General features: G+C 47.7%; 1 protein-coding gene across 2 annotated transcripts in view; it reads right to left on the bottom strand.

The window, feature by feature from the left end:
• DCLK3 (doublecortin like kinase 3) overlaps window positions 1–16285 on the bottom strand; it is a 42376-nt gene extending 26091 nt beyond the window's left edge. The window contains exon 1 of one of the 2 annotated variants that reach the window (XM_061395888.1): window positions 15690–16285. In XM_061395888.1, coding sequence (XP_061251872.1) covers window positions 15690–15771 — 82 coding nt within the window. In that variant the 5' untranslated portion in view covers window positions 15772–16285. The remainder of the gene's footprint in view (window positions 1–15689) is intronic. The other variant, XM_061395886.1, reaches the window with a different exon arrangement.
• Between the last annotated feature and the right edge of the window lie 1878 nt (window positions 16286–18163).

Raw genomic sequence — 18163 nt, 5'->3', positions numbered from 1 at the left:
CCTCCTGCTTATGCAAGCCAGAAGGTATTCTCCTCTCTCCTCAGACATCCCAGGTCATCCCAAGACAAAAAAGATCCAGGACTGACATATGAACTTTTCCCTGTTGTCACTGACCTGCTTCCTTTGAGCACCCTGCTAAAGTGGGAAAACCAGCGGCTCCCACTTGGCAGGGCTTCTCAAATGCTAACTGTGACACCCCCAGGGACCATGTTAAAATGCAGATCCTAATACAGTCAGTCCGGGTGGAGGGTGGGGCTGAGATTCTGCAGCTCTAACAAGGTCCCCGGGTGATGCAATGCTGCTGGCCCCTGGACCACACTTTGAGAAGCACAGCTACAGGCCTAAGCTATAGAGAGAAGCTGCAGGTAGGGGGCGCAGTAGAAGGGGGCAACCTAGGGCCCTGGGAACACCCTGGCAGCCAGGGGACAGCAAAGCAGAGGGTAGTGAGGAGTGAATCACAAATGGAGGAAGAACGGGAGCCCTGATGCATCTGAGCATCCTGAGGATGCTCATCCTGGTGCCCCTGAGGATGAGGCGACATCCTCCCCAGGGGGGACCCTGAGGATACCCACTGAGGTCCTGTGAGAACAGGCGGGGCCGCTGGGACCCCATGCTGGGCATTAATATTAACACGACCTCGTTTGCTCCCAGGCTGGTGAGCTTCAGATATCTCAGTAACCACGACAGATAACCTTCTCTCCACCCGCGGTTTGTCCAGATGAACGCTTCTCCCGCCTCTGCTCGTTCCATCGCACGAAGCCTTCAGGCTCCTCTTTTTGCCCACTGCTCTGTGTCCCACCATTGTCCCTCACATCGGTCCTTCTCTGATATCCAATGCCAGTTGGCTTTGACCGACGCTTCCGCTGAGGATAGCTTCTCTTTCAGGCTGACCCCTGGGTTTAATGTTTCTTCCAACACTCCCCAGCTCACCCACGTCTGGGGTATCACTGCTCACTCAGTAAAATTACAAGAGGGCACAGCTCCCAGGCCGGGCTGTGGTTTCCTATGACCTAGATTTTTAATCCTGACTTGTTGGAGCTCAGAGATTCACAATAACCTTGACTGGGGCTGATGTTTTGCTTCTCTCAGGACTGTTCAAGGCGGTTCAAGGGGGTGTGTTTATTTGGAAAGGGAGCACTAAACTACATCCCACTTTGGGACCCGTCTCCAGCTGACTTGATCCTGCCAGACTTTGTATTTTCCTTCTTCTGTCTGGTTATCACACCACAGAGCCTTCACCGGCCCACTGGTCTCTACCCACCTGTGTCAGAACAACATTCAAACACTGGGCTAGACAGAGCTTTACCACGCTCTATCCCTATAGGTGAGGCGCAGCAACCATTCTTTATTTTTGCCACACTCCATGGCGTGTAGGATCTTAGTTCCTGACTGGGGATAGAACCTGCACCCCCTGCATTGGAAGCACAGAGTCTTAACTACTAGACCATCAGGGAAGTCCCTGTGGCAATCATTCTAAAAGCAATTCCTCCACTGTCTTTTTTCTAGAGAGATGAGCCTAGCTTACTCATTTCTGTATCTCTGTGCTCTGGTTGGACGGATCTCAGAGTGATGTAAAGACACTTGGTATATCTGTACCATCCACCAGCACCTCCCTGTAGACTCTCATCCCTCATTATCAGACGCATATCTGAGGGGCAGGCACAGACCTCCACTATCCGTTATTGGGAATGCTCTGGTGGTCCAATGGTTAGAACTCTGTGCTTTCACTGCCAAGGGCGATGGTTCAATCCCAGGTAGGGGAACTAAGGCCCCACAAGCTGCATGGCACAGCCCAAAACACAAAAACAAAAGACCTGCCATTGCTTTAAGCACAGAGGAAGCAAAGAGCTTGTGGATTCTTAGAAAGTGGTTTTTAAATGATTTTGATTTCTCTGTAAGACAACCTCCATGTGCAACGTATAATTAAATAGCAAGCAAGTAAAACAATTCAAGAGAAAATGTTCCAAAAATATATATAGTTTTCATTCATGTATAGGAGAAATGAGACATTTGAAAAACACTGGGGCTGCTTATGTAAAATAATAATAAAGGAATATGATGAATAATTTTGAGCCAATAAATAAGACAACTTAACTAAATGGGTGGATTCCCTGAAAGAGACATGTTACCAAAGTTAACTCAAGAAGAAATAAATACCCTAAGTAGTTCCACTGTGCTATTTACCTGAGGTTTATTTTATTTTTCTTGGCTGTGCTGCACTGCATTGGGGATCTTAGTTCCTTGAGTAAAGATCAAATCCACGTCCCCTGCATTGGATTCTTGGAGTCTTAACCACTGGACTGCCAGGGAAGTCCCTACCTGAGGTTTAGATACACCAGACTGAGGAAGAACTTTATATAAATATTTAAGGTATGGTCATTACATGATGGGTTGGATTTACTGGTAAAAAATTCTCAGAAATTGCTTATATGGAAATATTCATCTTTTGTAAACAAAAGCAATGTCATGGATCAATCTAAGAAAGATACAAAGAAGGATCTTAAGAAGGACCATGTGTTGAAGGCAAAGGCCATGTCAGTGAAAAATCTGTGGGTATCAGAATTAAAAGGGCCAATAGTCCAACACCCTCAATTTTTAGATATGACTGTAGACCAGAGAGGTTAAGCAATTAGCCCAAGCCACACAGCCAGCTACTAAGAACTGAAACAGACCCTGAATCTTTCTGAGCAACAGTTCAGACAGGTTTGGGGGAGTCATTTGTAACCATGGAATAAAGCAAAACTCATGGGATTAGCCAGAGGAAACAAAGCCGGACTCAGACTCATCAACAGGCAACAATGCCTAAGCAGAGCAGCCTCAGTTTAACTCTGCTCCAATTATTAAGCCAGCCAACATCCCAACTGGGCAAAATAAGGTCACCCAGTGTTCCTGCAGCTGGCAATAAACAAGTGAGCTCGTCCTTGATCCCTGTAGACAGGATGAGCTAAAACAACAACAACAACAACAACAACAACTCCCCAAAGTGAATTAAGATTCTAAACAAAGAAGAGTGATGCTGGGGGAAAGCAGTTTAAGGTGTAACCTTTTCTTCCTTTAGGAAATTAAAACTGGACTTGGTTTTCCTCTCATTGGAAAGTAGGGAAGTCACAGTGCAGGGACTCTGACTGCATCCAATAAGTATTTAATACTATAAAGCTCCAGCCCAATACCCAACCTGAGTATCAGAGCCACAGGGTCCTCAACTGCACCTCTGCTGGCAGAGGTGTTCCTCACTGCCAGGGGAGTCTGCACGGCCAGCACCAGCCCCGCCTCCCAGGAGACGGGAGGTAAAGATGGTAACAAGAGGACAGGCAGGAGGTCACCTACACAGAGGAAGCACTCAGTACCTTGTAGTTAGATCAGATTGACAACGGCGGCACCAAGGCAACAGCTCTCCTATTAAGAAGACCATCTCGGGACTTCCGTGCTGGTCCAGTGGCTAAGACTCTGGGCTCCCAATGCAGGGGGCCCGTGTTTGCCCTGCGCCCTGATTGGGGAACGAGAGCCCGCAGACTGCAACCAAGAGCTGGCATGTCGCAACTAAAGATCCTGCGTGCCACGACCAAGACGAAGATTCTGCAGGTCACAACTAAGATCCGATGCAGCCAGATAAATATATATGTAAAAATGCCAATCTCAGTGAGTAGAAACTTACATGGTTCCCTCAAACAGCCCCACTGCTACATCCAGGCCTTTTGAGAGCATCATGTACAAATACTTTTCACAAAGGCTGCTTCCTTCCAAGCCTTAATAGGGGTAAACCTTGGCGGCTCTGGCTTCTCCATTTGGGGTTAAGCTTCTTCAGGATCCCTTGTAATGCCGTCTCTTGACACTTGCCCAAAAATACGTGATTTGCAGGGATGAAGCCTATTAAGTAAAAGGGCCTTGCCTGGCAAGATTCCAAACACCCAGCCCTGGTGGCAAGCTTGTGGCAGACTGTCCATAAACAGGTATTGCAGGAATGAACCTAACAACTCCATAGTCATTTTTAGGAAAACAGCCTTGCAGTCAAGTTCACAATTCTCAGAATGGCCCGGGTGATCAAGGCAATCCTGTACTCAGAATTTTTTTTATCTGTTTCTGCCCCCAAACCTACTGACAGCTCCTCAGTCATGGATGCTGCAAGTGCCCACTCAGACGCCCTTACCAGGCTGCAGCTGCCACCTGCCAGCTCTTCTGATTGATGGGGACGGGAAGGGTACAAAGACAGGGCCCTTACCCCACAGGGAGACCAGTTCCTTGAGGCCGTGCAAGCCCCATCACTCCCAGCTGAGACCACATCCTTGCTTAGCTGCATCCCTTGCTCACCTTATTCCCCCACCTCCTTCTCCTGTCAGCCCTCCCGCCAAAGTCACCCGCACAGGAATCCCTACCTCAGGGTCCGCATCCAGGGAACACAGACCCCCACCACTGCCCCAAATTATGAGAGCTCTTTACATTTGGTTATTTTAGAGGATAGAACCACACTGCAAGGCATGTGGGATCTTAGCTCCCCGACCTGGATTGAACCCTCAGCCTGTGCAGTGGAAGTGTGGAGTCCTCACCACTGGACCACCAGGGCAATCCCGAGAGTAAGAATGAGCACTCAGCGCTTTGCGTTTGGTGGCATTTTTCCAAATTCCTAAGTAGAAGGCATTCCTTCTCGTGCGTTTCATTAAAAACAAAAGGCAATGAGGATAAAAATCCACCATGCATGTTTTTTTCCTCCGTTAACATCCTCACTTAAGAGCACTTGACACCCACACATTGTGTGTATGACCACAGGGAACAAGCTGAGACAAAAGAGGCCCCGTCTGCCTCCGAACCCACCCTTCCCCACCTCGACACAAACACTCCACTTGCCTTTCTAGAAAAACCCCTTAGCAAGGACACCCACTTTGTCCTCTGATGAAAAAAGCACAGGCAACTTACAGCACCAGGCAGCCGCCAGTGTCTTTGCTCCGTCCTATAGACAAAGCAACTGGAAAAAAAGCCAATAACTGACAAACCTTCCCGAGAACACGGAACCCGCAGGGGTCTTTCCACTGGGTCTCCGACTTTTTACTTATCCCCCGTTTCTCCTTAATCCAAGTGTGGATTCCTGTTTTTCTTTTCACGCTACAGGACTGCTTTGGCAAAGACAGTCTTTGAAACCAGCAAACCATAATAAAAAAAACACAAACAAAAACCCCAGCAAACCTCCTCAGTTATACTGTTCTTGTAGAAAATGAGCAACACCTGGGAATTCTAAATTTAATATTAGTGGCATTAAAGAGAAAGCAGTAGAGGTTCTAAAAGCCGCAGCACAGCACACATAGCTTTGCACTTGGGCACTTCCTCATAATGAGTTTACTGGGGAGGTCTGCCAGCCCTGGGCATCGCTTGACTCCAAGTTCTACAAAGAAAAAGGAGCTTCCATCTAGTTCCTTTTTCCTTTTAAAATTAACATTTCCATGATTTTGGTTTTCTTAACTCAAACACAGTACATAAAATAAAAGGACTCCTTCTATTTTGTTTTACTTTAACCAGTCTGACCTGTCAGTTCTGTCTTGTTTGCCACTGCCAGTGGCCTCTGATGGCGTCTTGTATTATCCAGACTCAAAATACAAACATGTCATTACCAACAAGGGGCAGTCGTCAAAGGGAAGACTGTGATGTTGGAGCTACTGATGTCTAGGACCAGTCAGAGAACACCTACAAGCGAGTTTCAAATTCTGGAGAGATGCTGTCTCAAAGAGAAAACACAGTGACCCCACGCTGTTTGTCTCACAGCATCTGTAACTCTGCGCTTAGACTGTGGGTAGGCTCCAATGATTCCTACCAAATGCCCGGTTCCTTTGTATACCTTTTCTCTCTATCCCTCCTTCGCTCCCTTTATTTTTTTTTTTTTGACCACACCTTGCAGTATGTGGGATCTTAGTCCCCCAACCAGGGATCCAACCCGTGGAGTCCTAACCACTGGACTGCTCAAGGGAAGTTCCTTGAGTTCATTTCAACGCTAGCATATATCCATTTGTTTATTCAGAGCCACTTGGAAAGGCAATTAGGGCACAGGGAATCTAATGAAAGCTTTGTGTTTTTCACTTCAAAATACAATTAGCTAGTGGTCAACTATAAGGCCAACATTTTAAAATTACATATATTATATTGTTTTCCTATATAACAACAACAATCAGTTGGAAAATACAATTTTAAACTAAGAACATACATAATGTTAACATACATATAATTCCTAGGAATGAAAAATACATATGATCAACATAAGTGTTAGGCAGTCGGACTCGTTGTGACTCCATGGACTGTAGCCTACCAGGCTCCTTGGTCCATGGGATTTTCCAGGCAAGCATACTGGAGTGGGTTGCCATTTCTTTCTCCAGGGGATCTTCCCAACCCAGGGATCAAACCCAGGTCTCCTGCATTGTAGGCAGATGCTTTACCATCTGAGTCACCAGAGAAGCCCAAAAATACTGGAATGGGTAGCCTATCCCTTCTCCAGGGGATCTTCCCAACCCAGGAATCAAACCAGAGTTGTCTCCTGCATTGCAGGCAGATTCTTTACCAACTGAGCCATCAGGGAAGCCCATAAGAAAAATCACAAAACGGAGAGAGGAAATAGGATATCCGTTTAAATAATGGTTCCAGAACGTGAAGTCCTAATAGGTTAAACATATCAGTTCTTTTCAATTGGGATTTGTAGGTTTGATGCCATTTAAGCACTAATGCAATTTTTAAAGACAGACAAGAGGGAAATGAGTAATGAGGATAGTAAAATATATTATAGAGCTATAATTACAATGCCTTGGTACTTACACAAAAAGAGCTGAATTTCACAAAAAAGAAAACTGTAGCCCCAAAATAGATACTACCTCACATGAGAATTTAATGTATAATAAAGGATCATTACAAAGTAATTGAGAAGGGAAGGATTTTTATTCAATACTGGAACAACTGGATAATAATCTGGAAATGCAATGCACTTGGATTTTTATTTGACAAGCATGTACCAAAATAAATTCAAGGTGAATTAATTACAAGTCATAGAAAAACAAATAAATGGTACTTTAATATTAAGTACCATCTTAGTATTTAAGTACTTAAACATTAAGTACCATCTCTTCAAGCCACTGAAGAGAGAACAAGTTTGGAAAACAGAAACATTAAAGATGATCACAGGTAAAAGATCCCAAGAGTTCTTATGTAAAGAACTTTAGTGATGCCACCCTACCCACAGGGACAGGGCCAATGCTGGGTATCCGGTAGCGAGGTGCCTCAACCGGTCAATGCCAAGAAGCTCAGTGACTACCATAATACAAGCTTCTTGCCCCTGTGAAATCCCACTGGACTGAGCACGTTCCTCCATCTCAGATCCTCCCAGGTTGCTGCCGTGGTGGGAGAGACACTGTGCTAGTACCCTGACTCTTAGTCACTCTCATGAGAAGTGACACACAGCACTTCCACCCACCCAAGCAACCCAAAGGGTGTTGGGGTGGACTGTCCTCAAAGCAGACTTCGACTTGGGTGGGACTCTACCTAAAGCAGAGCCTGGGGGAAGGCTTTGGGTTGACCAGGGGAGGTGAGCCTGGGACATACTGGAGGAGGCAGGAGAAACGAGGCAGTAGACAAACATGAATGAGCAGGTCACTGCTGTGGGCAACCTGGCCTCAGCCCTGCTGGAAACCTCTGGGGAGAAGAGGCAGAGGACGTCCAAGGGTTTGCCCACCAGGGGGACAGGGAACTGTGGTATGTGTCTACCCGTCGCCCCCATCAGTGGTTCAGGGCTGCTCCCAGGAGCACTAACCTCCCAGCACTTCCGGGCCAACCATGCCCCTTGCAGCCAGGGAAAGCCTTCCAACGGGGCTACAGTGCATTGCAGGCAAAGCGTCAGGACAGGGGCTGAGGCGGTGCCATGCAACCATCTCATCCACTGTGGGGGACTCACAGCATCTGCTAAAGAAGGGAAGATGTAGATATCTGGAGAGCACCAACTGTCTCTGCCACAGATGTAAAGACCCAAGCTCCAGAGGATTCTTCAGCCAATCTGACACCTACAGAGCATCTGAACGAAACTGAACGACCAGCTTCATCCAGTTCACTCCTGGAAAGACACTTCTAAAACCAAGGCTATTATTGCTGGGAGATCTGCTCCCTAAATCATCCCTGAGGTGCAAAGATGCTTCCTGAAGATGCCCTGGACTAGCTTGTGGGTGTGGAGATGGCTGTTAGGAAAAATACCCCACCAGTTCCGGAGGATTCCAAGCCTGTTTGCGTGTAGTATGTGGTCTCTGAGGCTGACCAGTAAGGACTAGCTTACAAACCACTGACCACAGATTCCAAAGAAAACCAGCAAGGGAAGCCTGCATGTCTCCCTGGAGGCCCTGGGAGGTGCTGCCATGAAGGTGACGCCTATGTAGAGACCAAGAGACAAGTGGAAATTTGTCAGGCGTGAGGACAGACAGGGTGGATGCCACTTTCGGCAGCTTTTTGCTCTTGTTGATGGTTAGGTTAATAATTGATACCAAAGGGAAATACCAAGTTACCTTTCAAATGACTTAATGTGAGACTTTCCTGGTGGTCTAGTGATTAAGAATCTGCCTGCCAATGCAGGAGACAGGGGTCCGATCCCGGGTCTGGGAAGATCCCACATGCCATGGGACAAATGAGCCCACGTGCCACAGCGACTGAGCCCGATCTCTAGAGCCCTCGAGCCGCAGCTACTGAGTCCACGAGTCCAAGAGCCCGTGCCCTGCACGAGAGAAGCCACCACAGTGAGAAGCCCTTGCTCCACAACCAGAGTAGCCCCAGCTCACTGCAACTAGAGCAGGTTCCTGCTCAGTGAAGACCCAGCGCAGCCAACATAATAAATTTAAAAACATATAAAGCCAACTTTTAAAATAAATTAATTCATTAATGCCAAAAACTTTCATTAATACAAGATTTCACTCTAGCCACCAGAGATTTTTTTTGTGACCTTTTTCACATGTGTGTTTGGGTGGCCTCATGTTCTCTGCCCTCCTCTGCTGCAAAATGCAGTTTCCATCCTTCTCATTGCATAATTACCTAGAGACCATTTAACCAGCACCATGCTTGCTCCCTCCTCAGAGAATTTTTTGAGCTTCTCTGTCCAAAAACAGAAGGAAATGGCAACCCATTCCAGTGTTCTTGCCTGGAGAATCCCAGGGATGGGGGAGCCTGGTGGGCTGCCATCTATGGGGTCGCACAGAGTCAGACACGACTTAGCAGCAGCAGCAGCAGCAGCAGCAGTCCAAAAACACAGAGCAGAAAGTGAATCGTTGGTGCTCTTCAAAACTGAAGGCAGATCACCAAGCTCACGTGATATGGGATGACAGCTTCAATCTCAAAACCATCCCCAGTTTTCTCAAACGATTATCACTTTCCTCCAACATACAGAAGACAAAAAAACGTGTGTTTAGTTAGGCAAAATGTTACCAGATCCTGGCAGATTCTGACCGTCTCCAACGGGTCAGAAGTGGCAGGCACAAGAGATGGGTTAACTCGGAACCTCCAAATGAACACTAATGAAACGTCCTGGAGAGGGAGAAAAGGACACTGCAAGATGCGAGAGCTTCTCAGAAACTGGTTCAGGAGGGCTTTGGTTAATTAGAAAAAGTGGGGTGATGGATGTGGCTGGACACAGTCTGCCCTAAAGCTCTTCTGCTCCTCCCGTGGATGCATATGGTCCTCTCCTGGGACAGAGGCACCCTCAACTTCCCCCATTCTCTAACCCCCACAACCAAGAGTCAGCTCCTCCCAATCTTTTCCTTCACCGTCCACATTTGGTCAATATCCAAGTCCTAGGAACTCCACTTCCTAAATGTCTCTCAAATCTGATGCCTCCTCTCCACTCCCTTAACTACTTGCTACCTACATGCACCTTCTCCCCCACCCATAACATGGGACCTGAACCATCTGTCTCTGACCTTTCTTCCTACCTGTCCCCTCCCACACCCATGGACAAAGTGATGTCTCTGAATCATAAAGTGGGTCATCTCTCTCCTGCTTCAGCTGAACAACTCCAGTGGGTTTCCACCTGTTTCTCGAATTCTGGGGAATCCTCAGATATACTCTAGGGGGTTCACAATTTTCCAAAAGTATTTTTTATTTAACTTTGTGCTTTCACTTGAATGATCCTCTTTTTAAAGATTATTACTAGAAAATCAACAGAAACATATTCTGGGTCATCTGAATGAGGATGTTATGACCAAGTGCTACCACATAATTCCACTCTGTGTATTCTGGCATTTATGATGTAGCTGGTCACAAGAAATAGAATTATTATTTTAATATTATTTTAATTGTCACAGGCTAGTGAGAAAACAACAAATCAGACTTAAATCAGACAAAGGAAACTGAGAAGTGAGCCATCACATGACGTGTGTGGCACAGCACACAGCATCCCAAACTCATAAGAACCTGAAAAATCACCCAGAAACAGTGATTTAGTTTTAGTTTTAGTTTTAATCCATCACATTAAATTCATGGACTTAATCTGAATTTATTCAATTTGCAGCTGTGTTGATATTTTATTCATACATTTGTTTTGGTTTTACGGTCACAAGGAAGCTCTAAATATGAAAAGTTTAGACATATTTAAGGCTATCACATATTTGAATTGCACTGTAATAAAAATAATTTTAGCCACCACTAGACTCTCTAGCATTTTTCCTCCTTTAAATAAATTCACATATTACTCGCATTTGAGAAACTCAGGCCCTCAGAATGAGGCTTTAAGTTACAAAACACAGCATATGTGGGAGAGACAGTGACATTCTCTGACCTTCCCATCCACACACCCCTCATCATTTCCCACCCCTCTCACCATTGGTTCTGGCCAATGGGCTGCAACACAAGCAGCGATGCATCAGCTCCAGGCTGAAGCACGGAAGAGCCAGAGAGCAACCCTCCTGTGATCTCATCCAGCACTGGCGACCACACAGCGGACAATTTTTCCCAATGGTGTGGCAGCAAGAGGGGAACTCTGTCAACTTGGCCTTCCACTGACCTACGAAGAACACACAGTGCGAGTGAGAAGTAACCGGTGTTGGGTGAAGCTATGAGGGGATGAATTTGATCTGTTACTGCAGCAGAGCTTAGCTTATCCTGACCTCACGAATGGCCATCCACCTCCCTGAACAAGCCCTTCCCATCATGGTCCAGGCTGCAAAGAACTTTTAGTTCAATGACCTGAACACACCAAACTGCTTCTTGGCATCTTACCTTTGCTCATCCTGTTACTTAATCCTAGAATGCCATTCCCCACACTCTTCTGTCCTCCTCCTCATCCTGCCATTCGATTCATCCTTCAAAAGCTAGTTCAGATATAATTACCACCAGGACATTTTCCTCCCTTCTCCAACCTTCTGTCCCGCATTACCCATGAACTCTACAGAATGCTTTCTTGCCATGTGATAATTACAAGTTTACATGCCTGTCCCCACCCTACCCCCAAACATACTGTTGCAAGATCAGCGGCTTATTCATCTCCACACTGTCAAGACCACCACGCAGGAGAAGTAGGCAGCATTCGGCAATTTGGCCAGGAAAAGCTTCCTCCAGAGGACTTGTCCTAAGGTACTGCAAGGAAGCTGAGTTGAGATCCATCACCCCCCAGAGAAAACACTTTACCGAACAGCAAAAGCTCCAGGAAGTCCCAGGCGTCTCTGCCCCAGTTCCAGACCAGACACGCGGGGTTCTGAGAAGCCTGAGCCATCCTCATCATCTCTGCAAACTCAGTGCTCTTCAGCCCCCACTAAGGACTCAGACTTTACCTGGCAGGCCTTAGCCTAGGCTTTGTTACTCAAAGTGTGGTCCACACTTAAGAACTAAGGGATGGGATTTCCCTGGTGGTCCAGTGGCTAAGACTCTGAGCTCCCAGTGCAGGGGCCTGGGTTCAGGGAACTAGATCCCACATGCCACAGTGAAGATCGAAGATCCTGTGTGCCATAACCCAGGGAAGCCAAATAAATAAATAAATAATTTTTTTTAAATAAGAAGAACTGAGTAGCTAGTGAGAAAAGTGGAACCAGACCCCAGACACCTGGGTCAAAACCCACATTTTAGCAAGATCCCAGCTGATTCATATACTTTCAACATTTGAGAGGCACTGACCCAAGGTACCCAAACAGAATCTCTCCATCCTGACAGGTAACTTTAATAACCATACTTTTATATACTGATGTATGCAATTATATCACAATAAGACTGAAAGATGAAAAAGAATTCACTAAAAAACACAACACTTTCTCATCATAATGATATCTGTGAAGTGTTTTATATCACTGAATTCTCAGAACAATTCACTCACGTCCATTTTACTGATGAGGAAACTGAGGTTCTGAGTGGTTGAGTACTTTGCCCATCATCACACAGCTCTGAAGAGTCAGAGTCAGGGTTTGAAGGCAACTCTCTTGGACTCAAGAATTGTAATCCCCATCACCACACACTGCATGACACCCTGCCATTCAGGAACAGCCTTCCAGATCTTCCAGCCTTCCAGAGATCTCCATTTCCCTTCACCCAGCCGTACCCATCACCTCTGACACCACTACGCCTCTACATATACCACTCTCCCCAAGACACTGCCAGCTCTCCCTGGGCAATGATTTTATGGGCTTGGTCAATAATTGTTGATGAATTAATAAAAATATTTTCTCCTTGATCATCAGACAACCCTTTGAGGATGGCTGGACAATGACTATTAAGCTAAGAAGGTGAAGACTCCGAGGTTCCCAGAGAAGTCCAATGCCTTGCACCAGGTCACCAGGAAGCCTCAGACCTCTGGGAATGGACCTGAACTCCCTGACTCCCAGGACAGATGTCTGCTTCCCCATACTTCCACTCTCCCTGTATTTCCCTCTTCTGACCTACATTACCAGGAAGTTAAAAACATCCTTCCCAAAGAACTCCCCAACATATGCATCTTCAAAAGGGGCTCTGTGTTACTGACAGATGGGCCAGATTTAGACATTCATAGGAGGCCACCACAGAAAAACCTGGGAAACTCTGGATACCAGACACAACAGCCCCCTGGATGCAAGGAAAGAAAACATTATCAGGCAAGAGCCTTCAACTAGTGAAGCCTATCCAAGCCCCTCACAAGGAACCCAAATCCAGGCAGAGGCCCCTGGAAAGCCAGGCTGGTGGAGACCCATCACCCTCCATGGTCAGGCACCAGCCGGTCCCTGGAGTCTGTGGTACTGTGATTCCACTGGTCAAGACAGCTCTTCCTTTCCCTTTATTGTCTTCAGAATGAAGCTAAAGGGACTTCCCTGGTGGTCCAGTGGTTGAGATTTTTGCCTTCCAATGCAGGGAGTGTGGGTTCAATCCCTGTTCGGGAAGCTAAGAGCCTATAAGCCTCACGGCCCAAAAACCAAAACATAAAACAGAAGCGATATTACAATAAATTCAATAAAAACATTAAAAAGCGTGCACATCACAAAATTTTTTTAAAAAGAAAGAAGCTAAGACATTTACCCAGCTCCACATGTAACCAGAGAAAAGCAGGACACCTGCCTGAAATATTCAAATATTTAGGAAAACATGGGAGGGACATTTCCCTCGAACTGGTTAAAAGAGGGTTGAGGGAAGGCAAGAGTGAGATCCTGTGGACAATGAAGCAATGCTCCATTTTGTTTTGCATTATGCCAGAGCACCATGCCACCCTTTGGGCACTCACCGAAGGCACCCAGATGAGGTGATTAATGGGCTCTGACTCCCTGTTGGTTAAACTAGTGCCTAGGCACAGAGCTCCATCCATCAGGAGGCACTTTGTGAAAAATTCTTACCAAGGCACTCTGCAGGCTAGCACAGGCTGCCCAGAGCTCATGATATAGTCCTACTCAAGAAATGTTTGGCTCGGTTCCCTAGCATCAAATCCTGAGATAGGAATTTCCTAGGAAAGTGTTTCATTAGCAAGTACCCCTACGAAAAATATTGGTAGGGGAGTGAAGATGTGAAGCCAGAAAGAGAAGCCAGAGCAGCAATGATGCCTGGAGGTCAACGCGATGCCACTCTACAGTGGATTTCTACAGATACCAGAAGCCCCAGCAAAGAGGGTCTTCCTCCAACAAAGAGGAGAGGCTGGCAGCTGGAAATGAAAGCACCCGGGGTCCCAGTGTGCAGAAAGGGCTCTGAGGGGACACTGAGCGACAGTGGAGAGTCCCTGACAGCCCAGGGTTCAGTATTCCTTTCTCCAAGGTTCACCCAAAGCATGGCCACGATACTGCTGACTCAGTTATTCTGCAGCCTCATGGGGTTCTCATATTTCTTTTGGCTCACCCAAAAAGGACCTGGCTCAAAGACCTTTCAAACCTTCATGGAATGAGTTACAGAGCCTCTTTCAGAATTGTTTCCTGACTCTCTTCTTTCTCCCATGAAGCATTTTCTGTCATTGCCCAAAGCAATTCAAATATTAAGCTGAAATGTTTTCCTGAAGTTGGGCTGCCAGGGAAACCCAATAGCCTTTTCCTTTTTTTTTTTTTTTTTTTGTTTTTTGCTTGCTAGGGCCCCTGCTTCTTGCCACCTTGCCCCTTAAAGATAAGCACAATGCTTGGCTACTATTCTAAATGCCCCATTCGTTGTGTTAGCTCAACACTAGCTTGCAGATCACCACTATAAGCAGTAAATGGACTAAGTTCACGGCTCCTAATCCAGCCATCAAGGCACAGGATCACCTCATGTCAAGACAATCGACATGGAAGGACCCAGCTTCAACTTGACAGCTGTCATCTTGGACAAGACAGAAAGTAAAGGAGATGGAATCCATAGTGGGGGGCGGTGCAGGGGGATGGAAAGATGACTAACTGTTGACAATGAGTAACAACTGAGTTCTCTCCACAACTTCTCCTCACCCTCCCCTCTCCCAGCAGGCAGATACCCCGAAAAGGTGTCTCCAGACACCTCTGCCCAGCCCTGTACGGCCTTCTCCCGTCTCACAACACCTCACCCCAGAGTCAGACAAGGGAAGGCTGTGGAAATGAGGTCCTATATTTGAAATCATTGATGGGATATTTCACGAATTCATTTTCTTTCCTTTTTTTTTCTGTTCGTGCCCCAAATGCTCTGCCTGGAGCCTTTTCTCCTGCGGTCTTTAGTTCTTCTCTGTGTTTCTTTACTTCTAAGGAGAACTGCCTTTCCTTTAGACGGGTCACAGAGCTGCAGGAAACCTGGGTTCAAATCCCAGCTTGGCTGCTATCAAGCCATGTGACCTTGGGAACCTCCGTTTGCTCATCCGACAAATGGGAATAAATCCACCTTCCTTATAGGTCTGTGGAGAGGATGAAATGAGGTCAACTCTAGGTAAAGCACCTGCGACGTCGAGATGCTCAATACAGATACAGGCCGGATTGCTCCCTCGCGGCTCCCTTCTCCTGCAGCCCCACCGCACCTTGCAGGATGTCCCCGCGTTTCCCAGGCCGGCCCCTCTGGACAGCGAGGGACAGGAACCCAGCTCGGGATAGCGTTAACCCCGAGGAGGCGAGTTGCAGCTGGTGTGGACACACACACAAGCACACGCGCGCGCGCGCATATACACGCGCGTACAAGCACTGCGCGGTTGCTCCGGGCACCCCCGCGGGACCCGCACTGAGGCCCCGCCGCGCACGGAGCGGGGTCTCCAGTCCCGGAGACAGAAGGGCTCCCCCTATTCCGGCGGCGGCCCCGACCCGGTGGGCGCCCGAGCGCACAGCACTTACCCGGGGTGGGCCGAGTGGGGCAGCCGGGGGCGGGCCGGGCGGGGGGCGGCGGCGGGCGCGGGGCAGGCGTGGCGGCGGGCATGGCTCGGAGGCCCGGACACGGGGCAGCGGCTCGACGGCAGGGCGGGCGCGGCGCTAGCGGCGAGGAACCCGCGCCGCCTCCTCTGCTCGTTCCCTCCCGCCGCCCGCCTTGTGCTGCGCCGGGCGACAGCCACGGGGAACGTCTCCGGGGGCGCCGGCTTAGCAACCGCGCGCCCGCCCCGCCTCCCTCCCCGCGCCCGCCTCGCCCCGCCCCGCCCCGCTCCTCGCCCGGCCCTGCAGGCAGGTGGGGCCCGCTTTGAACTTGCTCGCGCACCCCTTTCTTCTCCAGAGAGCGCCCGAGGTGGCCCTCGGGGACCCCTCTGGAGCCCCGCCTCTCCCCGCTGGCCGGGCGCGCCCTGAGCTAGGAGCGGTCGGGCTTTGAACCTGAGCCTCGCCCACGTCCTCTGTGGGTGGCGGACCAAAGGCGTTCCCAGGACCCCGGCAATCCTCATCCCTCCTAGCGGTTCAGAGACCAGGCTTCCCTCATCGATCCCTTTCCCCTACCCCATCCCCACTATGGTCATATACGGACCCCGCAGCCGCCCCCTGCGTGCCCCCCAGACTCAGAGACCTGCTCCCCCTCTGTTCACACCAGTGACCTCTAAGATATAGCTTGCAAACTGCCCTCCAGCCCCATGTCTTCCCGGTACCATCCAACGGCTGCTCAGTGCCCCCTGCATTTTTCTACCCCTTCCAAGCCCACCACGCTCATAATCCCCCCCACTTGCAGAGATCCCCCATGTCTGCAGTCACAATCCCGTCTCCTCAAAGACGGCTCCCAGGCCCCTCCCGGGAGAGATGATTAAGGCAGGGAAGACCATGCCGGTGTTGGGGAACAGGATTTGCCACTCCAAACGGTCTCTCTTAGAAATATTATTTTAAGCTGGTTATTTTTTGACAAACAGCAGAGAGGGGAAAAACTCTGAAAACCAAGTAGGAGTTACCCTTGTGTAACATTTATATTTGTAAAGGAAATCTCCGTTTATTAGATGTCTCCTTTACCTGGAAGAGAAGGACCAAATCTCTAAAAATTCCTTTTTCCCCTCCTTTCATTTCTAATTCTTTACTGAGTCTTGTCACATCATTTCTGAGTTTTTCTTTTTTTATTATTATATGAAACATATATCGTTATTCTCCACATTTTTAAATGGAACTAACATAGAGCAAGCATATTATTTTCCAAACTTATTTGAGCACATAGTTATATTAATATATCACAAACAAATGGTTCTATATGAAGAATAAATGACAGCTCATGTGCAAGACCTAGAGAAAGGTATTTAAAGAGAGATGATTTTCTCTTTCTTTCTTTTCTTTTTTTTTTTTTTGTCTATTTCATGAGGTTTGTGGGATTTTAGTTGAACCTAGGAACTTGACGTGAGTGTACAGAGTCCTAACCACTAGGTCACCAGGGAATTCCCTAAAAATTCTAATCATTGGAGAAAGCAATGACAAATCTGCATCACAACCTTCCCCCTTTATAATGTGCTTTTCCTGGTAACCTCTACACCCTCAAGATCCTCTTTTGTCTTCAGTTGAGGATGGTATGTAAGGCGAGGGCTTTAGCCATTTGGAAAGTTACTCAGTTTTTCTGGGGCTCTCCCATGTATGTGTGTGTGTTTGCTCAGTCGCATCCAACTCTCTGTGATCCCATGCACTGTAGCCTGCTAGGCTCCTCTGTCCATGGAATTTCCAGGCAAGAATACTGGAGTGGGTTGACATTTCCTACTCCAGGGGACCTTCCGGACCCAGGGATCAAATCGCCGTCTCCTGTGGCTAATGCATTGGCAGGTGGATTCTCCACCATTGCGCCACCTGGGAAGCTCTTTCTCATGTATACCTGTTGTTAAACTTGACTTGATTTTTCTCCAATTAGTCTGTCTCATGTCAATTCTGAGACCAGCCAGAAGACCCTAGAAGGTAGAGGAAAATTTCTTCCTTACCACCACCTACCTCTCCACATGGTCACTGACATGATTACAGCAGTGGTCTCGATTTTCCTTGATCCATCAGGTCACCGAATGGCCTTGTCTGGTGTTGGTGTTCTGTGAACTTGTTCATGTTGACAACACCTAGGCTGAGGACCAAGCCTGTTCCCAGATGTCAGGGTCTGTCTTCCTCTTCCTCACACATAATAAACACTCTAGGAGAAGGCTCTACTACATTGGTTCAGCAGCTCAGAGGTGATCTTAGGACTAAATCTCTTTCCGTAGCATCCTTTAACATATTACCTTCTCTCCTCAGACTCAGATGGTTGCCTCAGGGTCACTGAACGGCTGCAACAGCCTCTGGAAGCCACTGTACAAAAGAGATTTGGCTTCCAGCTCGTTTGATGGCCACAAAGTGGTCATCAGGGACCATTTGCAACAATAGTGAACAAAATGACAAATGAC

The sequence above is a fragment of the Bos javanicus genome, chromosome 22, assembly GCF_032452875.1.
Source record: "Bos javanicus breed banteng chromosome 22, ARS-OSU_banteng_1.0, whole genome shotgun sequence".
NCBI classification, from domain to species: domain Eukaryota; kingdom Metazoa; phylum Chordata; class Mammalia; order Artiodactyla; family Bovidae; genus Bos; species Bos javanicus.
Note: the sequence above shows the minus strand (reverse complement) of the source record. Positions and strands in the feature narration are given on the sequence as shown.